Source organism: Neophocaena asiaeorientalis, unplaced genomic scaffold (genome assembly GCF_003031525.2).
Source record: "Neophocaena asiaeorientalis asiaeorientalis breed wild unplaced genomic scaffold, Neophocaena_asiaeorientalis_V1.1 scaffold357, whole genome shotgun sequence".
Taxonomy (NCBI): domain Eukaryota; kingdom Metazoa; phylum Chordata; class Mammalia; order Artiodactyla; family Phocoenidae; genus Neophocaena; species Neophocaena asiaeorientalis.
The window spans coordinates 2,333,828-2,354,296 of NW_020173270.1; the positions used below are offsets into that span (position 1 = coordinate 2,333,828).

The following is a 20,469-nucleotide window of genomic DNA, read 5'->3' on the forward strand; positions in this document are numbered from 1 at the left end:
GCTGACTGGGGGTCGGGGATGGGGTTAGGGACCAGGGTGAGGACTGGGGCTGGGGTTGGAAACAGGATGGGGTCAAGGTCAGAGGGTGGCATCCAGGTGGGGTTCCCACTTGTGGTAGCGGATGGCCGGGTACTCTTGCAGTGTGGCGCACAGGGTGGCGATCTGCTGGGCCAACGCTTCGAGCTGCCGTGCCCGCTCGCTGGCACGGAAGGGGCAGTAGAGATTGTAGGTGCTGTGCGGGGCATCCAAGGAGAACACCTGGGAGGGCACAGAGCCGCCGCTGGAGATGTAGCCTTGCCCAACTCCAGCAGCCGCCATCTGCCACTCCCTGGGGCTTCCTCTGGTCTCTGGAGCCTGCTCTGCCATCTAGGAGGCAGGCCTGGGGCAGCCCCCAGCTCCTGTCTAGAGAAGGAGGTGGAGAAATACCTCAGTCCCCTCCAACTTGGGACGACGCTGAGGTGAGCTCTATGCTGCCCCCTGCCGTTACCCAGTGGGACAGTACTCCGGGTGCCGCAGCGCTAGGAGCTCATTCCGCCCGGTGTTGGCTCCTTTGCTTTCTGATTCAGTGTCCCCTTTACTTGTCTCGGTGCCTGTTTCTGAGGGAACCTGGGACGTTTGGTGACAGACCCCCACCCCTTCCCAGGACTAGGCTGGGCTGTACCTGAGCCTCGTACGGGAGGAAGGCAAGGTGGATCTCTTTCAGCGTCTTCACCACCTTCGCCAGCCGGGAGCGGCCCAGCTCACAGAACAGGGGCTCGGGGCAGGCTGGGGTGGGCAAGAGGGGGCATCAGGTCAGGGCAGCCCACACACCCCTCGCCCTGACCCCCACCCCACTGGCTCTCCTCACTCACTGTCGGTGAAGAAGATGTGTGCCGCTTTGTAGGTGAAGGTCGGGGTCCCCTGGAAGTCTGCGATCAGGGCCTGCACCGACTGAGGAATGCGGATCACTCTCCAGGCATGGCCCTTAGACTGACCATCCCCTGCCCCAGCCTCCAGCCAGCTGCCTGTCCCCCATACACTGCAGACATGCGCGCACACACCCGCTCACATAGGCACCTTCTCCGTGGGGCTCAGCAGATAAATGGCCTCCAGACTGGGGATGGGTTCTCGCCGTTTGTTGATGTCCTCCACAACTAGTAGGAACAGAGGAAGGGGCACATGATGGCAGTGGGGCCAGGGCACATGGGGAGTCTCTGACTCAGGGAGCTGGACACTTGGGAAGGAGGGTCAGATCCTGGAGTGAAGCAGGGGGACTGCACTCCCTAAGGGTCCAAAGCAGGAGGTGCACACCCATGGGTCACACGGCTAAGAGCTACATGGGCAGGGTCCTGCACATTCGCGGGTCACATAGTCATACCCCTTGGGGATCGCCCATAGAAAGTTATCCATTCTGGACGTCACGCACTGAGAGTCCTACATGGGGTTCCACATACAGGGGCTGCACAGCCATGGGCTCCCAAATCAGGGTTGTCTGTGCAATAAGCTGCATATTTGGGAGTTCTGGAGAATTTGAGGGGATCCCACACTCAGGTCCCATCTGGGCAGCATGGGGTGGGAGTGTCCACTCACTGGTGATGCCCTCAGCCAGGATGTCTGACATCTTGCAGCAGGACGACAAGATGCGCATACTCGGGTGGTCCATGATGAGCACCTGTCCAGATGGATGGACAGATGGACCGGCGGACAGACAAGAGGGTGGGAGAGGCTGAACCTGTCCCTGAGGAGGGGCTGGGGCAGTGGGCAGGCCTGACAGCTTCAAGAGCTGGTTGAACACGAGGACCCAGGACCCCATCCCCAACCCACCGCATACCACCTCTGTGGACCAGCAACCTCCTTAAGGAGTTGGAGGGAGTCCCACATTCAGGGCCCCCTACATGGGTTTGGACAAGGCATTCTGTCTCACCCCTACCTTCCACTCCCCATCCTTCTTGACGCTCCGAATGACTCCGGTCAAAATTTCTGCGGGGAAGTGAGGGGCAGGCTCAGGTCCTCTGGCCCCACCGTGCCCCCAAACCTTCTGGGTCCCGGGCTGGACCTCCATCTGAACTCACATTTATTCCTCCCCCCAGTCCTGTGAGGTAGCTCCTAGTCACCCCCAATTTACAGAAAGGGCCACTGAGGTTCAGAGAAGAGAAGTAAGTTGCATAAGCACCCTTACACTTAAGTGGCGAGTGCCTGAGGCATGAGTAGCCACTGGATAACTATGCTTTAGATAAACGAATAACTAGAAAGCCAAGACTCACATAACAGGTCTACCTGCCTCCAGAGCTGGGCTCTCAGCCTCCCTATCTGCTACTCAAGTACTCCTGGCCTGTATATTTCAGCCACACCCTCATTCGACCTCCATCAGTTTCCCCTGGACCAGAACACAGGACCCCTGGATCCCTGGTCTGAAGCATGCCTGGCTGTGGTCATCCCATTACCCAACATCCAGCCTCAGTTTCCTCATCTGTATAATGGAATCAGCGATTCTCCTATCTCCCCATTAACTCCTATGTAGGAGACTCCTTTTTCAGTTGGGGTTTTGGGGGTTTGAGCCACACTGGTCCCTGCCTAGTGGAGGGAGTGGATAGGCAGCCCCGCCCGGCAAGAGTGTCGTGTCCACAGTTATCATGACGGCCAGGGCGGAAGGAGCCGCTGAGGCCGGAACTACCGGAGGTGGGGGAGGGGGCGACCTCCACCCCTCCCCCAAGAACCCAGCCTGCGGGGCCTGGATGCCTGGGTCCTCTAGCTGCATTGGGCTCTTAGCGACCGGGCAAGGAGGAAGGCGTCCCCCACCCATGGACCTGGATAGGGGTCCGGACGCGTCGCCTGAGCACTCTCACCACCTGGGGTCGCTGACCAGCGCACCCAGGCCCGGACCCCGTCCGCACCAGGGGCCCCAAGAGTCCAGCTCGCCGGACTTTGCCCGGCTGAGATCCGGGAGTCTGGATGTTCAGCTGTGCCCTCCCCCCGCTGGCACCCTAGGGGGCCCAGGAGTCCCTGCCCAGCGCCTGTCTACGCCACCCTTAGTCTGATTCCTTTAGGTCCCCGGAGTTCTGTCTCCCAACTTAGTTCCGCTCCCTCAAGGGAGAAACGGGACATCCAGCTGAGGCCAAGTCCCCGTCCGCCCCCTCGAGCGTCAGGTGCTCGACGCCCAGGCAGGCCCCCAACTCCCCGCCGCCTGGGTCCCAGAGTCCGTGCGCACCCGGCCCCCCGCCCCCAGGGGGCGGCACTCACTCTCCCCCACCACCGCCTTCAGCCCCGAGGGCGCCATCTTCCCCTAGGGGCGCCGCCGCTTCCGGGTCTGTCCCAAGGTGGGGGCGTGGCCCTGAACGTCATCCACGTGGACTCCGCCCCGCGGGGCCTGGCTCCCGCCCCCTGCGCACCTGGCCCCGCCCCGCCGTCGGTTTTCAGAGAGGATGCTGGGTTCAGTGTGGAGCCGACCCGCGAATGAGTCCACGCAGACGCGCACCAAGTCGCCGGACGACGCACTCACAGACGTGAGCTCAGACACACTTCCCTAGCTTGTGTGCAGCGAGAAAGTGGGATCGCAAGGCAGTAATAACCTCTTCATCTTCCCCAGGCACAGCTCCACCCTGCCCGAAGTTTCTCTTTGTCCGAAAGATACAGTGTGCCCACCCGGAGCCGCGGGGCCACAAACCCGTGCCCACTTATCTAATGTACCCGAGTTTAACAGCAGCACTGGGCTTAGGCAACACTTGATAAACTGAGGAGGAGGCCTGGAGGGATGGTTGAAGCTAAGCCTGTACCTACTGTGTGCTAGGGACCCGTGCCAGGTTCTCAGTCGATCCTGCCAGAGACCCTGACGGGAGATGCAGGATAGACAATGAAACAGGGGCTGGGCCGGACCCTTGTCCAAGGCCACGTGATGAGTAGGCCTATTGCAATCTAAAACACGAGTCTGTCCCGGGAGGTTTGCTGGTCATGGCCTTGCTGATACGCACGTGGATTCAGTGGCATGCTCAACGGCTTGCATTCTCTCTCTCTCTCTCTCTCTCTCTCTTGCTCGCTCTTTCTGTCTCTCTCTCTCTCTCTCTCTCTCTCTCACACACACACACACACACACACACACCCCTCAATTCACGCTCGACTAGAAATTTCAGGGCCTGCCCTGCTGTGCACCAGCAAAGGGCTGACACCTTGTCATGCAAAGGGCCCAGTTCAGCAGCACCTCATCCTTTAAATGAGGATTTAAAGTGTGACACACGTGTGTGAATGCAGAGTCCTAAGCTGGTTCAGTCCCGAACCCATGCTTTTATTTGGCCATGTTTCTTAAGAGTCGGCCAGGTGCCAGGTCCTCTGCCACTTTCATGGGACAGGCATGGGACTGACCACAGTGAATAAATAAGACCAGAAAGCCTGCCAGGCAGCACTTAAAGTTGAATGGAGGAGGAGGGGATAGAAAATAATCGGTTATGCCTTAAGGAAATAAACAGTGACCTGATAACAAGTGCCACGGTGGGGGGCGCTTTATTGAGGGTGGTGCCAGAGGGGTACCCTATGGGTGTGGCCTTTAGGCTTAACCCTGAATGACATCAGGGAGCAACCATGCAGAGAGAAGGGAGGGATGAGCTCAGAGGAGTGGCTGGAGTGAGGTGAGGTTGAAGGGGCTACGGAGGCCAGACCTCTCTGGGACGTGGTAGGACTAACCCGATTTGCCTTGGATTGAGGGGTTCACAGGACCCAGGACTTTCAGTGCTAAAACTGGGACAGTCCTGGGCAAACCAGGATGGCTGTTCTCTCTATGTAGGAGTTTGGGGTTTTCTTTCCTTTTTCCTTTTCCTTATTTCTTTCTCTTTCTCTTTCTTGCTCACCTTCTCTTTCTCTCTCCCCCTCCCTCCCATCCTCTCCTTTTCTCTCTTTCTTTCATAGTTTTATTGCAATATAATTCACATACCATACAATTTGATCACTGAGAGCATACAATTTAATGGCTTTTAGCATATTCACAGTTGTGTATCCATCACCAATTTTGTTTTGTTAAATTTATTTTATTGATGTATAGTTGATATACAATGTTAATTTCTGCTGTACAGCAAAGTGATTCTGAGAATATACATATACGTGTATATATATTTTTTAAATTAATTATTTATTTTTGGCTGCGTTGGGTCTTCCTTGCTGCGCGCAGGCTTTCTCTAGTTGCGGCAAGTGGGGGGCTACTCTTCATTGCCGTGCACGGGCTTCTCATTGCGGTGGCCTCTTGTTGCAGAGCAGGGCTCTGGGCATACTGGCTTCAGTAGTTGTGGCTCATGGGCGCGGGCTCAGTAGTTGTGGCTCGCAGGCTCTAGAGCACAGGCTCAGTAGCTGTGGCTCACGGACTTAGTTGCCCCATGGCATGTGGGATCTTCCTGGAGCAGGGCTCAAACCCGTGTCCCCTGCATTGGCAGGCAGATTCTTAACCACTGTGCCACCAGGGGAGTCCCTATGTATGTATTCTTTTCCATTATGGTTTATCACAGGATATTGAATATAGTTCCCTGTGCTGTACAGTAGGACTTTGTTGTTTATCCATTCTATGTATAATAGTTTGCATCTGCTAATCCCAAACTCCCAATCCATCCCCCATTCTCCCCTCTTGGCAACCACAAGTCAGTTCTCTATGTCTGTGAGTCCGTTTTTGTTTTGTAGGTAAGTTCATTTGTGTCACATTTTAGATTCCACATAAAAATGATATCATATGGTATTTGTCTTTCTCTTTCTGACTTACTTCACTTAGTGTGATAATCTCTAGGTCCATCCATGTTGCTGCAAACGGCAGTTTCATTCTTTTTCATGACTAACATTCCATTGTATATATTTACCACATCTTCTTTATCCATTCCTCTGTCAACGGATATTTAGATTGCTTCCATGTCTTGACTATTGTAAACAATGCTGCAATGAACACTGGGTATATCTTTTCATGTATCTTTTCAAATTATAGTTTTGTCTGGGTATATGCCCAGGAGTGGGATTGCTGGATCATAATGTAGTTCTATTTTTAGTTTTTTGAGGAACCTCCACACTGTTTTCCATAGTGGCTGCACCAATTTACATCCCCATCAATGGTGTAGGAGGGTTCCCTTTTCTCCACACCCTCATTAGCATTTGTTATTTGTAGATTTTTAAATGATGGACGGCATAACCAGTCAAGTTTAGAACATTCCCATGATCCCAAGGTGCTCGGGTTTTCTCCTGAGGACAGTGGGGGCCAAGAGAGAGTTCTGAGCAGGGGAAGGAGGGGACCCTTGCAGCTCCTGGGAGGAAGGATAGATTGCAGGGGCAAAGGAGGGAGCTGGGAGACCCTGAGGAAGCTGGGACCACCTCTAGCTTCTCAGCCTGTCCCCTGGTGGTGAGGCTCTGTAGGGTCTGCCTCCTCTCATTTTACTCAGTGAGGGTGACCAAGGTCTTCTGCTGTTATGGGCGCAAGGCTGCCCACAGAACAGAAAAGTGTGTTGAAGTCCTAACCCCCAGAACCTTAGAACATGCCCTTATTTGGAAATAGGGTTTCTGCAGGTGCAATTAGTAAAGATGAGGTCGTGCTGCAGGAGGGTGAATCCCTAAAGCAACGTGACTGGTGTCCATGTCTTATGATAGCCATGTGAAGGACACAAGGGGGACATCTGTGACAACAGAGGCAGAGACTGAAGTCCTGCTGCTACAAGCCAAGGGACACCAAGGACTGCTGGCAGCCACAAGAACCCAGGGAGAGGCAAGGAAAGACCCTCTCTTCCATGCTACAGGAGTATAGCCCTGCCAACACCTCGATTCTGTACTTCCGGCCTCCAGAGCTGTATGACAATAAACGTCTGTTGCTCTAAGCTACCCAGTTTGGGACACTTTGTTAAGGCAGCCTGGGAAACTAATATGTCCGGGTAGGAGCAGGACATCACGTTGGCATCCGGGTCTTGGGGCCATGGAGAGGGTGTGAATGGGGGCTCCGGATGGTGGAGGGCTGCCTGGAGAGGAGGACCAAGCTTTTCAATTGAGCAGAGGTGATGAGAGCGTGGCCCGTGTATTCCGAGAAGAAACTTTAACTGGTTTCCAGAAAGGCATCCTGGGGATGGGGTGGGGTGCAGGTGGGATCCTCCCAGCATCCTCCTCTCCCGGGGCACTGAGGGAGAGCCATAGCTGCTCAGCGGAGGGGGCAGGCACCTTCCTCCCCAGGAGTCTAGCCTCCAGTTCCTAGGCGGGGCTGGGGGGAAAGATCAGAGGAGACAGACCAACCTGGCATTGGCGGTGGGGAGACAGGAGCTACCAGACCTTCCTGTTTTGGGAGTAGGGGGTGGGCAACCAGACCAGGGGACAGTGAGTAGAGAGGAAGGGTGGCCAGGTGACAGAGGCCAGCCGGTGGTGCCTCAGGGGTCCTCGGGCCCAGCTTCCCCTCCTCCCACCACCTGCGGATGGCAACTGCCTTTCTGGCAGATATCGGTGGGCAAGCTGGGTAGCTTCAGACCTCATCTCGGCTGCCCTATGACCCTGTCCTCTCCCTACGGGACCAAGCCAGCCCAAGCTCCCCACTGTGGGGGCGCTGCTTTGGCCGACTGCTGCACCCCACCTGAGAGTCCCTGGGGCCCAGCGAGTCCTGCTGGGCCAACAATGTCCGAACCCAGGTCACCCTGCCTCCTGCCCCCCACGGCAGCCCTGGCCTCACGCTGCGAAAACGATTATCTGGATCATCTTTATGGGGCTTAAGCTTGGGTGGGAGCAGATGGGGCGTGAGCTGGGGATTTCGGGCTGGGTATCCACTCCCCGCCACGTCCGTCTCTTAAAAAGCCTTCTCTGGCACGGGGCCAGGGCAGAGGCCAGTGGAGAGGTGGACAGGACCCAGGGGAGGGGAGCAGGGACAATAATGGACCAGGAAGAGGAGGATGGGGGCTCGGCCTCCTGCGACAAGGTGAGCAGGCCCCGCCCCCCCCCCACCAACTCAAGGACCCGTGAATGACAAGGCTAATGAGTTTGTAGGGCACCTAATTAGCAAGTGAGTCTCCCGGGACCCCCGACCCAGTTGCTGCCCAAGAAGGTGCTGGTGGGCGGGAGGGTCCGAGTGCCTAACCCAGCCCCAGGGCAGAGGTCAGGGCTCTTAGTGCTGACCCCCTGTGAGGTGAGGGATGCTGGGACTCAGGAGCTGTCAGGGGAACGTTCCCCTGGCTCGTGTCCCAGCCCCCGGGCCACCCCGCAGTCAGGCCCCAATCTAGGACGGTGGACCTCTCCCTTGGGGCAGCACCACGTGACATGGCACTGCTGGTGTGGCCCCTGGGGCGGGGGCCGGGATTGAGGAGACTCATGTCTCATTTGGAGCAGCTCTGCAGAGCAGCACATCGGCGGGCACCATGGTGAGAGCCACAGAAGGGGCAGGGCAGGCCCGGGGGTCGGGGGGAAGCTGGCCGGCCAGGAGGGGAGTTGAGGGCTCCTCCAGCTGAGGGGCCGGCCAGACTGAGTGTGTGTGCCCCCCAGGCGGGCTCCCCAGACCAGGAGGGCTTCTTCAACCTGCTGAGCCACGTGCAGGGCGGCCGGATGGAGGAGCAGCGCTGCTCACTGCAGGCGGGGCCGGGCCCAGCCTCCCAGGGCCGTGAGAGCGGGCAGGGAGGTGTGCGGAAGTGGGCGTGATGGGGGGGTGTGAATGGGGCAAATGCCCATCTGGGGGACCAGTGGGCAAGGGTCTGAGAAAGTGAGCAGGCAAGTGGGGACAGAGATGCCTGCGGGTTGGGGGCAGATGTGAGCATGCTTCCTGGAGAATGTGAGTGGGGGTGGAGGGATGGGTTGGGGGCCTCCATCCGGGCTGAGTTCTTCCCCACGGCCTCTGCTTCATGCAGAGAGCGGCCCTGCACCCGAGATGGACAGTCTCATGGACATGCTGGCCAGTACCCAGGGCCGCCGCATGGATGACCAGCGTGTGACAGTCAGCGCCTTGCCTGGCTTCCAGCCCCTGGGCCCCAAGGTAGGTGATGTTCTGCCAGGGCTGAGGAGAGACCAGCCACACTGATCCCTCTAACCCTGCCTCCTACCCCCACCCCTGTCCATCATCTGCCCCTGGGGATGAGCACCTGGTAGGAGCACCCACCCTGTGTACTTGCCAGGCACAAGACCCCGGCCCATCCAATACCCCAGTTCAGAGGTAGGACAAAGGCCCAGACAGGGCTGGGAAGAGATCAAGGTCATGCAGGGGGCGTGTTAAAGTCAGAGCTGTGGCCAGAACTTGTGGCTCCCGCTCCCAAGTCTGAGAACTTCAAGGAGGCGAGAGAGAATAGACCCACTCCTGGGAAGACACCTTGAGGGTGGAGAGCATGCGAGCTCATGCCCAGGACACATCCAGACACCCATGTGTCCATGTCACACGTACTCACCCACAGCTTGGCTTCTGATCAAGATCCCAGGGACGTCCCCAAGACCCACCAGCTCCCAAATACCACCCTCAATGTTGAGTAACTGAGGAGTGGAGAAGCTCAGGGATGGTGGGGCAGATGGGGGGAGGTGGGATTCCGGTTGCCACCTGCACTGGCCAGCACTGCCCTTGGCCCTCTGGCTGACCCCTCTGCATCCACAGGATGGAGTGCAGAAACGAGCCGGGACCCTCAGCCCCCAACCCCTCCTCACCCCTCAGGACCCGACTGCACTCAGCTTCCGTCGAAACAGCAGTCCCCAGCCCCAGACACAAGCCCCGTGAGGGCCTGAGGCATCCTGGGCCCCACTTGGCCCCCCAAAGCAGACAATAAAACACTTCCACGAGCAACGAAGAACCGTGTATGTGTGTCATTCTGTGGGTGGAGAGGCAGGGATTCAGGCACTTGGAGGCCTCAGGACCTCTGCTGGGCAGCACGAAGGAGCTTTTCCTCCCGCTGCTTCCGTATCCTTTCTTTGAATTCTTCTAGCTCTTGGCGCTGGGTAAGGGAGTGGGATGGGAAGGAAGGAGGGGCGTACACACCTCAGGGCCTGGACCTCTTTCTCAGCACCCCTCCCTTTAATCCCCCAGACCACCACTTCACAGTTCAGTGACTACACTGGAAGCCTGTGCCAATTATAACCCAGGTCCAAGTGGGATTAGCTTCAACCTTCAGGGAGAGGGCAATAAGGAAATCACATGTCCCTCCACTCTCGGTTCCCTGTCCATGACTGAGGGTCCCATGATGGCCACAGGAATCCACGTTCCTCCCTCCTCCGGTGGGAGGAAAAGGAGGTTGCTTACCTTGTCTTCCTTCTCGGGGGGCCACAGCTCCCTCTGTAGGGACAAAGTCACAGCTGGATACACAAGCCAGGAGCCTCCAGAGCCTCACACCCAGGGCAGGGTTGGCTCAGGGGAGGCAGACACTGGTCCCCATCAGGTTGGTGCCCCATAACCTCCCCCACCCCCGGAATGAACCTGTGCCCACCTTGCGCTGTATGACATAGTCCTCAAACCACTCGGCCTGATTGGCAATCCAGAACATAGCTACAGGGAAGGTGAGGTAGATGGTCATCTGGAAGGGCAGGGGCGAGATAAGAAGAGCCAGGAGTCACCCCCACCACCCCCAAACTGTGCAGAGGCTGCTTAGAGCCTAGAGGACCATCCCCTGACAGAGACCAGTGGTGCTTCCCCAGCGCCCCCAGAACTCCAAAACTCCCATCAAGGGTACAGAAGCCATACACCTTAAAGTCTAGCCTCCATAATCCAAAAGCCCCCTCCGAGTCCGGGAGACTCCCTCTCAAACACACACACACACACACACAGTCGCCCCAGGAACAGAAAAGCTCGTACTACAGTAAAGGCATCTCTTTGAGATCTCATTATCCCACCCCCTCCCCAGATCACCCTTCTCAGAAGGCTTTCCTCACACGAGCCCTCCCAGAGCCCCGAACCCTGTGCCCCCTTCTCTAGGATTCCAACCGTAAAGGTCCCTATCAAATCTCAAGAGCTTTCGCTCCAGAGTGCCCTCTCTCAGAGGTCCCCCTTTTCAGAGCCTCCTCCTCAACCAGGAAGACCCCGCGCCCAGGCCTGCAACCACTCCATTGCTCACTGACCCGAAACACCTCCAGCTTCACCCCCATCTCGCTCTTCTCAGGCTTCAAAGCCGCTTCCGCCCAAAGCCAACCATCCAGCAAGACAGCAGCCCATTGGGAGTCCGAGGGTTCCGCTGCTGAACCTGATTGGTCCGATGAGATCCGTGATGACGTCATATTCGGGCGCTTCTCCTGTGCTTCCGGTAGCTGGACGTCTACGTGAAAGTCAACAACGCAGGGCGCGCAATCCGGAAGGGTTCAACCAATAGGAAATGGGCCTGGTTCGAGGGGGTGGGCCTTCAGCCGGAGACGTCATTATAACGCGACTCCTGCGCGTACCTGGAGTGCCAGAAAAATGGTGGTGACGGCGCGCCTCTCGAGGCCCGAGCGGCCGGATCTTGTCTTCGTGAGTCCGCGGCGGGCCCGGGGGTGGCCTGCCTGGGGGCACTGGGGCTCAGATGCCTCAGGAGATTCGGGCATGGCAGCCCGGGGGATCTAGGCCAAAGTTATGCCGGTCTGAGGGCAGGAGGACCCTTACGGGCCAGAGACCGGATTATGATGTACGGACCAGGCTGGTCAGGAGCAGAGGTCTGGTGCTAGAGCCCAGGTGACCTGAGCAAATAGCAGGTGGTTGAAGTTAAGGGCCTGGCGTCCCGGGCCTGGGGCGGAAATGGGAGTGGGCGAGAAGGGAGACTCGCGTAGCTCAATCTTGAGAGGCCTGGTGTTTGAAGTAAAGGCATGACGACCAGTCCAGGTCTCTGGTTTCAGTGGTAAAATCTTGGTGTCTTGGGTAACGGTCTAGGTTTGGTCCTGAGCGTTATAGTTTCTGGGATAAGGGCATGGTGTCTGGACCGGGAGAACCCTGGAATCAGAAGTAAAGACCGGGTGATGTGGAGCTGATCAGGCGATGGCCCGTGGACTCCTGAAGAGTCAAAGGCTTGGTGTTTGAAGTAGAAGCCTGGTATCTTCACTAGATTCTTGGTGTCTCGAGTTAAAGGCTAGGCATCTTGTACATACCTTTCTTTCTGAGATAAGGGTCTAGCTTCCAAGTTCTGGGGCAGAGTTGAGCTAGACTCTGGCTAGTGGGGTCCTGAGGTGCCAAACGTCTCGTGTCTGGGAAGAGCCATGTTGTGAGGAGGTGACACTTGACGTCTAGGGCAGAGGCCTGGCGTCGGACCAGGGTCTTGGTGGCAAAAGAGTCTGGTGATCTGGACCAGAGTGGATAGCTTGATTAGGAAGGCCAAAAGAGTGATGTCTGGGTGACAGTCTCATATCTGGCCTAGAACGCTGTGACCAAGGAGTCTGATGGTCTGGGTCAGATTGTAGGCAGTAGTATTCTGAAGGGTCTGGACCAGATTCCTGGTATCTGGGTGTCTGGTGACCGGGCTCCCGATGGTGAGGATTGTGGGACCTGGGGAGGGGTCTGGAGTTTGGAGTGGAGTGGTGCTGCGCGCAGGCTCTGAGAACAGGCCTGTCTTCTCCCTGTACCCCGGCCCTGGCAGGAGGAGGAGGACCTCCCCTATGAGGAGGAAATCATGCGGAACCAGTTCTCCGTCAAATGCTGGCTCCGCTACATTGAGTTTAAGCAGGGTGCCCCGAAGCCCAGACTCAATCAGCTCTATGAGCGGGCGCTGAAGCTGCTGCCCTGCAGGTGAGATTGGTTGCAGCTGCCCTGCCTGCCCCAGCCCCACACCCACCCCACCTTATCCAATCACCCCAGAACTTGCTAGTAGGTCCCACGTGACTGCTATGTGCTGTGTTGCCGAATATACATTCCCCTGATCAGTGAGCACGCCTTCCCTGACGTCCCGGCCATTCCCCCATTGCAGAGACTTGTCACCCCTCCCTGAGCCCCTTCTCCCAGCACTTGTCTCATGGGGCAGAGTGAAGGGTCCCCAGGTCCATAAAGCTGACCAATCACTGTCTGCACCTCCCCTCTCCCCCCACCCCCCCAGCTACAAACTCTGGTACCGCTACCTGAAGGCACGCCGGGCACAGGTGAAGCATCGCTGTGTGACTGACCCTGCCTACGAAGATGTCAACAACTGCCACGAGAGGGCCTTTGTGTTCATGCACAAGGTGGGGAGGGGGCCTGGCTGGGCCAGGGGATGAGTGGGGAGGTGGGGCTCAGAGTCCACGGAAGTGGACAGAGCAGGGGGTTGGAGTCCTGTGGCCTCTGTGCACTCAGGGTTGAGCAAGACTTGGTTCCAGGGACACGGGACTTCCGGGTCCTGCTGCAATGGACATCTGGTGTCTTTATGGCCTGGTGGTGGTGCTGGCAGCTCAGACCCTGCCTCTCCCCGCACCTCCAGATGCCCCGGCTGTGGCTAGATTACTGCCAGTTCCTGATGGACCAGGGACGCGTCACACACACGCGGCGCACTTTCGACCGTGCCCTCCGAGCGTTGCCCATCACACAGCACTCTCGTATTTGGCCCTTGTACCTGCGCTTCCTGCGCTCACACCCCCTGCCTGAGACTGCTGTGCGGGGCTACCGGCGCTTCCTCAAGGTAAGCCCCTCAGAGGGCGAGATGGGGCCAGGCTCAGCCAGGTGGGCCGGTTCCCCCAGGTCAAGACTTTCCGGAAACTGGCTCGTTGGGACACTGTCTGCCCTAACAGACAGAATATGGGAACAAGGCTTCTTAAGACAGGGTTTTGTTTGTGAGTTCTGTGTTTAATCTCCAGACAGTTTGCTAGTAACCATGTGAGGTATTAAGACAGGTGCCGGGGGCAGTGTGGCTAAGACAGTTGCTGCCTCCATGGAGCTTTCAGTCTAACTTTGCAGACAGATACATATTACCTGACCCCATAAATCAGAGTAAAACTGCAGCCACGGGAGGGCAGGGAATAGGAGATAAACGACTAGGGAAACAAATAACAGGCAGGGCTGAGAGTCGAGGTGCCAATAGTCAGAAGGCACTGTGTGGTTTTCCTGAACTTATAACGTCTCTTACGCATCTTGAAATGCTTAGCATGGTGCTGTTTAGGGGCTTGTGATGAAAGCAGGTCTTGGCCTGTGCAGGCTGGACCAGCCAGGACTGAGACTGGACCACTGGGGCGCAGGCTGGACCAGTCAGGACTGAGACTGGACCACTGGGGCCCAGGCTGGACCAGTCAGGACTGAGACTGGACCACTGGGGCGCAGGGTGGACCAGTCAGGGCCCAGTCAGGGCTGGAGCTGGACCAATGAGGCCCAGGCTGGACAGGTGTGGCTATGACTGGGTGTGCGGGGCGAGCTCTTGTCCGGGACAGTGGTGGGTGGCTGACAGAAAGCCCAGAGTGGGAGGGGGCACGGTGGCATGGCCCTGTGGCCCCACTGACAGCTGGCGGGTGGATGGGTGCCCAGCTGAGCCCCGAGAGTGCCGAGGAGTACATCGAGTACCTCAAGTCGAGCGACCGGCTGGACGAGGCCGCACAGCGCCTGGCCACCGTGGTGAACGACGAGCGCTTCGTGTCCAAGGCCGGCAAGTCCAACTACCAGGTGGGCCCCGGGGTGACGGCTGGGCGGGAGGGCTCGCCCCCTCAGGGACAAGGCTGACGCTCCTTCCCATGCCTTGCAGCTGTGGCACGAGCTCTGCGACCTCATCTCCCAGAACCCAGACAAGGTGCAGTCTCTCAGTGTGGACGCCATCATCCGCGGGGGCCTCACCCGCTTCACTGACCAACTGGGCAAGCTCTGGTGCTCGCTGGCCGACTACTACATCCGCAGCGGTCACTTCGAGAAGGTGCTTGAGCACGTGGGGCTCCGGGAGTGGGGTGGGGTCTCCCTCCAGCACGTAGTATTGGGGGATGCCTGAGGACACGCGTGTGAGCAGAAGATGTGCACGTGGACTGCTTTTGCCTTTCTGAAGGTGGGGAGAGGCAGGCATCATGGCCCTGCCGGCAAGTGCACCCACTTCAGGCCAGCCAGACCTGGATCTCTCTGCTCTGGCCTTGGACCTGCTTCAGCTTGGGTGTCCTCATTTGCAAAATGAGAGTGACAGTCACTTCCTTGCCTACTGGGACTCGGGCACCGAGGGGGTGTCCGGTGTGAGGGTCCCTCCCGAGGTGTTGGTGTTTCTGTCAGTGTCCATGTCGGCTGTTCTCCTCATCGGGCCATGGAGTGGCGAGCTTGGGGCCGGGGTGGGGGGCGGGGTGTGGAGCTCTGAGAGGTCCCCAGAGGGGCTGGCTTGGGCCTGGCTGGGGAGGGGGGTGCCGGGGGGAGCAGAGTGGGAAGGAGGAGCTGGAGGGGGCTCAGAGGGAGTGGTGAAGGACTAGGGAAGGGGGGCCCTGCAGGCTGAGGAGGGGCCGGCTGTGTCCTGCTGTGGGGAGCCGCCAGCCAGCCAGCCGTGAGCAGGACATAGGCCTGACCAGGTGTGTGTCTTACAAAGACCCTTCAGGCTGACACTTTGAGTGAAGCGCACAGGCCGAGGCCGGCAGCAGGAGACCGGCCAGGAGGCTGCTGGAGCCAGCGGCCAGGCAGAGGCAGAGGGGCAGGATCAGCCAGGGCCAGGGGTAGAGCGACGGGCCTGCCCTTGGTGGGGATGCGCCTCGCCCACGCCAGCACTTCCCTTTCATGCTGCCCTTGGGGGTTGGTGTGGGGGGTGACGGGGAGAACGTGAGCTGCAGAAGGGGGTTGGGCAGGCGTGAGGGGTACTTTGTAGCAACGATTGAGTACTCCGTGGCAGGGTCCCTGCAGGGTGGCTGGTCACCTTTTGGGTCTCACTGGGGCCAGACCCTTTGTGCGTCTCACTAGAGCCCCGCAGTGACTCTGCATGAGGGGCTGTCACTGTCGGTTTACTGCTGAGGAGCTGAGGCCTCCAACTCGCTCTGGCAGAGGACGGGAGGGGAGCTCCGACCACGGCCGTGCGCTGACAGAGCTGGGCGGGCCCAGGGAAGGCCCTACGGGGGTTCTGATTTGGGACTGGTGCCAAGGGCGGTGCTGCCGGATGCCCTGTGTGCATGCGGTGGGCACACGTGCCTCTCCCCTGCCAGCACTTTCCCCATCCCCACAGGCTCGGGACGTGTACGAGGAGGCCATCCGGACCGTGATGACCGTGCGGGACTTCACCCAGGTGTTCGACAGCTATGCCCAGTTTGAGGAGAGCATGATTGCGGCGAAGATGGAGACGGCCTCGGAGCTGGGGCGGGAGGAGGAAGGTGAGCAGCAGGGGTGGACCGCAGGGCTCGGAGGGGTCCCGAGTGGCTGGGTCAGGGGAGGTGTGGGGCTTGGGGTCAGAGGCCAGCAGGGAGGGAGTCTGAATGGGCGCTGCGGGTGGGATCTCGGCGGGTAGCCAGGACTGGGAACACATCTCAGTGGGGCTCGGGCCGGCCACTGGTGGGAAGGGAGAGCTGGCTGGACAGCAGGCATGGGGAGGGGGGGCCTGGGCCAGAGCTTGGCAGGGAAGAAGGGCTGGGAGGAATGGTGGGGATTGGAGGGAGTTCCAGAGTAGCTTGGCCCCAGGGCAAGTGTGAGGTCAGGGTGGCCCTGGGAGAGCTCAGGGAGGGAGTGCCCGGATGGACAGTGGTGGGGAGCTGGGGGCTGAAGGGAGAGAGACCTGAGAGACGGAGGTGGCCGGGGGCCGCGTGCTGAGGCCTCCCCCCCTGCTCCCGGCTTTTACCACGGGTCCCAGACGACGTGGACCTGGAGCTACGCCTGGCTCGCTTTGAGCAGCTCATCAGCCGGCGGCCCCTGCTCCTCAACAGCGTCCTGCTGCGCCAGAACCCGCACCACGTGCACGAGTGGCACAAGCGCGTGGCCCTGCACGAGGGCCGCCCGAGGGAGGTACGTGGCGGCCCCACCCCCCGTCCCCAGGCCCCGCCCTCCCCGACCAGGGCCCTGCCCAGCCTGACTCAACCCCTCCTGCCCAGATCATTAACACGTACACGGAGGCCGTGCAGACTGTGGACCCCTTCAAGGCCACCGGCAAGCCCCACACCCTGTGGGTTGCGTTCGCCAAGTTTTACGAGGACAACGGGCAGCTGGATGACGTGAGTGCCGTGTTGCGAGTACTTACAGGTCCTCCGCCCAGCGCCCACAGGTGGGCGGGCGGGGTCTCAGATTGGCCTCTGCCCGCCCCACAGGCCCGTGTCATCCTGGAGAAAGCCACCAAGGTGAGCTTCAAGCAGGTGGACGACCTGGCCAGCGTATGGTGCGAGTGTGGCGAGCTGGAGCTCCGGCACGAGAACTACGACCAGGCCTTGCGGCTGCTGCGAGTAAACACAAGCCCGGGTTGGGAGGGGGTGGGGGAGCCTCAGGGTGTGTGATCTGGTCCTGGACACCCCCCGTGGCTTTCCCCCTGCTGGCGCTGCCCGTGCAGAAGGCGACGGCGCTGCCCGCCCGCCGCGCCGAGTACTTCGACGGCTCAGAGCCCGTGCAGAACCGCGTATACAAGTCTCTGAAGGTGTGGTCAATGCTGGCCGACCTGGAGGAGAGCCTCGGCACCTTCCAGGTGAGCCGCCAGGATGGGATGGGGGCGTGGGATGGAACACGCCCCGCGGGGGGCCGCTGACTCCACCCCCGGGACATGCTCTGACCGGCCCCCTGCCCCACAGTCCACCAAAGCCGTCTATGACCGCATCCTGGACCTGCGCATCGCCACACCCCAAATCGTCATCAACTACGCCATGTTCCTGGAGGAGCACAAGTACTTTGAAGAGAGTTTCAAGGTGAGGGGGCCCCGGACGGCATTGTCCCCTACCCAGGCTGCCATCACCGCCGACTGGGAGGCTTAAACAACAGAGATGTGTTTTCTCAGTTCTGAAGGTCGGAAGCCCGAGATCAAGGTGTCGGCAGGGCTGGTTTCCTCTGAGGCCCCTCTCCTTGGCTTGTAGAGGCTGCCTTCTCACTGTGTCTTCACGTGGACACCTTTTTGTGTGTTTTTGGTGTCCCTCCTGTTCCCAGCTCTGCTTTTGTGGGGCTGTCAGTTGTATTGGAATGAAATTTACCCTAATCTCTTTTTTTTTTTTTAATTTATTTATTTTTGGCTGTGTTGGGTCTTCGTTGCTGCGTGCGGGCTTTCTCTAGTTGCGGCGAGTGGGGGCTGCTCTTTGTTGTGGTGCGTGGGCTTCTCGTTGCGATGGCTTCTCTTGTTGTGGAGCACGGGCCCTAGGCGCGTGGGCTTCAGTAGCTGTGGCTCGCGGGCTCAGTAGTCGTGGCGTACAGGCTTAGCTGATCTGCAGCACGTGGGATCTTCCCGGACCAGGGCTCAAACCCGTGTCCCCTGCATTGGCAGGTGGATTCTTAACCACTGCGCCACCAGGGAAGTTCTCTCTGTTTAACTTAGTTGCTTCTTTAAAGATCTTATCTCAGAAGACAGTCTTGTTCTGAGGTACGGGGAGTTAGGATTTCAACTTGAATTTGGGGGGGACACAGGTCAGCCTGTCACAGGCATGGAGTTCTGCCTGTGTATGCGGGGGTGCGCCTGCCTTGCTGCTCAGGCGGTGGGTTTTAGGCACGTGGGGTGTTTTCCATGTGCACGTGTGCGTGTGGCGGGGCCTTGCCCCACTGTCTGAGGTTTTGTACCAGTGGAGACTGTGCACATACATGGACGGGGAAGTCATACACACGTGCGAGTGCCCCCTCTGCCTGAGTGGCAGGCCCCGCCCCTCTGCCTGGGTGGTGAACCTTCTTCCGGGACACCGGGCTCCAGTGTTTGCAAGCTGAGGTTCCACCCTCCTCTTCAGCCATAAAGTCACTGACTGATCCTAGTGAGCCCTAGTCCAGCTCTGTCTTTGGGGTCCTTGCAGTCTGTCCAGGGAGACAGGCAGCGCACAGACACTCTTGGCTGGGCTTTGACTGCGTGATCACAGGGAGAAGTGGGATGGGGAGAGGTGGGCAGACAAGGGGCCTACTTGCTGAGCCCTAAGGAGTCTCCCCCTGCGGACTCACATGACTCCCCCCCGGGGCAGGCATACGAGCGTGGCATCTCGCTGTTCAAGTGGCCCAACGTGTCCGACATCTGGAGTACCTACCTGACCAAGTTCATCGCCCGCTACGGGGGCCAGAAGCTGGAGCGGGCACGGGACCTGTTTGAGCAGGCACTAGATATGTGCACAGCTGGAGGAGGAGTGGGGCTTGGCCCGGCACGCCATGGCCGTGTATGAGCGCGCCACCAGGGCCGTAGAGCCCGCCCAGCAATACGACATGTTCAACATCTACATCAAGCGGGCGGCTGAGATCTACGGGGTCACCCACACCCGCAGCATCTATCAGAAGGCCATCGAGGTGCCCGCTGCAGGGGGTGGGGTGCGGAGCTGGGGCTAGAGAGGGGGAACAAGGGGTCCTGTAGGCAGGGTATCCGAGCGAGCCTGTGCGCGGCGTCTGTGGGGAGGCCCGCCCGCCCAGGGGCCGGCCTGGTGTGCTGGGAACCACCAGGGCTCCCCCAGAGGGGCGGCCCCCTCCGCCTCACATCCCCCCCCCCCTGATCCCTCCTGACCCCCCCCCCCAGGTGCTGTCAGACGAGCACGCCCGGGAGATGTGCCTGCGGTTCGCGGACATGGAGTGCAAGCTCGGGGAGATCGACCGCGCCCGGGCCATCTACAGCTTCTGCTCGCAGATCTGTGACCCCCGGGTAGGGACGGGTCCCGGGCCCGTGGGTGTGGGAGTCTGCGGCTGAGCCAGCCGGCTCACGTCCCCCGGCCCTGCCCCTCTGCAGACGACCGGGGCCTTCTGGCAGACGTGGAAGGACTTCGAGGTCCGGCACGGCAACGAGGACACCATCCGGGAGATGCTGCGGATCCGCCGCAGCGTGCAGGCCACGTACAACACTCAGGTCAACTTCATGGCCTCCCAGATGCTCAAGGTGACGGGCAGCGCCACGGGCACTGGTGAGCAGCTGTGGCCCAGTGGTGGTCTCCCGGGTCTGGGAGCATCAGGGTCTCCTCTGCCTCCCCTGCCTCAGGCTGGGAGCTCCTCGAGGGCCAGGGCCTCAGGCCCAGGTCGGGGGACGCCCAGCAGCACTCAGACCGAGGCAGGCACCTAAGGCCGTGGTTGAGGACAGCTTGCCCAAGGCATCTGACTCCCACGCTTCCCCCCCGCAGTGTCCGACCTGGCCCCTGGGCAGAGCGGCATGGACGACATGAAACTGCTGGAACAGCGGGCCGAGCAGCTGGCAGCTGAGGCTGAGCAGGACCAGCCCTCGCGGGCCCAGAGCAAGATCCTGTTTGTGAGGTGAGGGCGGGGCGGTGGAGCCGAGCTGGGAGCCGGCCAGCTCTGCAGGAGGGGAGGGGCGGGGAGGTTGGGGGGCTGCTGGGCCCAGCTGAGCAGTGTGGCCCCCTCCCCCGGCCGCCTGCCTTCCCCAGGAGTGACGCCTCCCGGGAGGAGCTGGCCCAGCTGGCCCAGCAGGCCAACCCGGAGGAGATCGAGCTGGGTGAGGACGAGGACGAGATGGACCTGGAGCCCAACGGTAAGAGGCCGGCTGGCCAGGTGGGCTGGTGGGCGGAGGCGGGGGCGGGACCCCCTCCTGGAAGTTGACTGAGTCCTCCTCGCCCCACCCCCAGAGGTGCGCCTGGAGCAGCAGGGCGTGC

General features: G+C 59.7%; 4 protein-coding genes across 4 annotated transcripts in view; 2 read left to right on the forward strand and 2 right to left on the reverse strand.

Annotated features, from left to right (window-relative positions):
- STXBP2 (syntaxin binding protein 2) overlaps positions 1-3,304 on the reverse strand; it is a 7,996-nt gene extending 4,692 nt beyond the window's left edge. The window contains exons 1-7 of the mRNA XM_024745953.1: positions 3,220-3,304; positions 1,910-1,959; positions 1,570-1,651; positions 1,057-1,133; positions 852-930; positions 662-765; positions 110-258 (exon numbers count right to left, since the gene is read on the reverse strand). Coding sequence (XP_024601721.1) covers positions 110-258; positions 662-765; positions 852-930; positions 1,057-1,133; positions 1,570-1,651; positions 1,910-1,959; positions 3,220-3,256 — 578 coding nt within the window. The 5' untranslated portion in view covers positions 3,257-3,304. The remainder of the gene's footprint in view (positions 1-109; positions 259-661; positions 766-851; positions 931-1,056; positions 1,134-1,569; positions 1,652-1,909; positions 1,960-3,219) is intronic.
- A 4,533-nt stretch (positions 3,305-7,837) lies between these two features.
- Positions 7,838-9,652, forward strand: PCP2 (Purkinje cell protein 2). The gene is made up of 5 exons (XM_024746011.1): positions 7,838-7,882; positions 7,994-8,089; positions 8,329-8,575; positions 8,802-8,926; positions 9,533-9,652. Exons 1-5 carry the CDS (start codon positions 7,838-7,840, stop codon positions 9,650-9,652), a joined length of 633 nt encoding a protein of 210 aa, XP_024601779.1.
- A 57-nt stretch (positions 9,653-9,709) lies between these two features.
- Positions 9,710-11,066, reverse strand: PET100 (PET100 cytochrome c oxidase chaperone). Its single transcript, XM_024745677.1, has 4 exons — positions 10,984-11,066; positions 10,356-10,442; positions 10,172-10,204; positions 9,710-9,866 (listed from the first exon to the last, which is right to left on the reverse strand). Exons 1-4 carry the CDS (start codon positions 11,008-11,010, stop codon positions 9,783-9,785), a joined length of 231 nt encoding a protein of 76 aa, XP_024601445.1. The 5' UTR covers positions 11,011-11,066; the 3' UTR covers positions 9,710-9,782.
- Positions 11,067-11,294: 228 nt separating this feature from the next.
- The window catches only part of XAB2 (XPA binding protein 2), a 9,458-nt gene continuing 283 nt past the window's right edge, over positions 11,295-20,469 (forward strand). The window contains 19 exon segments of the mRNA XM_024746012.1: positions 11,295-11,368; positions 12,465-12,613; positions 12,918-13,041; positions 13,275-13,472; positions 14,309-14,443; positions 14,523-14,687; positions 15,957-16,101; positions 16,575-16,726; positions 16,813-16,932; positions 17,026-17,157; positions 17,262-17,393; positions 17,497-17,610; positions 18,853-18,995; positions 18,997-19,168; positions 19,392-19,514; positions 19,599-19,770; positions 19,984-20,113; positions 20,245-20,348; positions 20,443-20,465. Of these exon segments, the coding sequence (XP_024601780.1) occupies positions 11,318-11,368; positions 12,465-12,613; positions 12,918-13,041; positions 13,275-13,472; positions 14,309-14,443; positions 14,523-14,687; positions 15,957-16,101; positions 16,575-16,726; positions 16,813-16,932; positions 17,026-17,157; positions 17,262-17,393; positions 17,497-17,610; positions 18,853-18,995; positions 18,997-19,168; positions 19,392-19,514; positions 19,599-19,770; positions 19,984-20,113; positions 20,245-20,348; positions 20,443-20,465 (2,484 nt within the window). The 5' untranslated portion in view covers positions 11,295-11,317.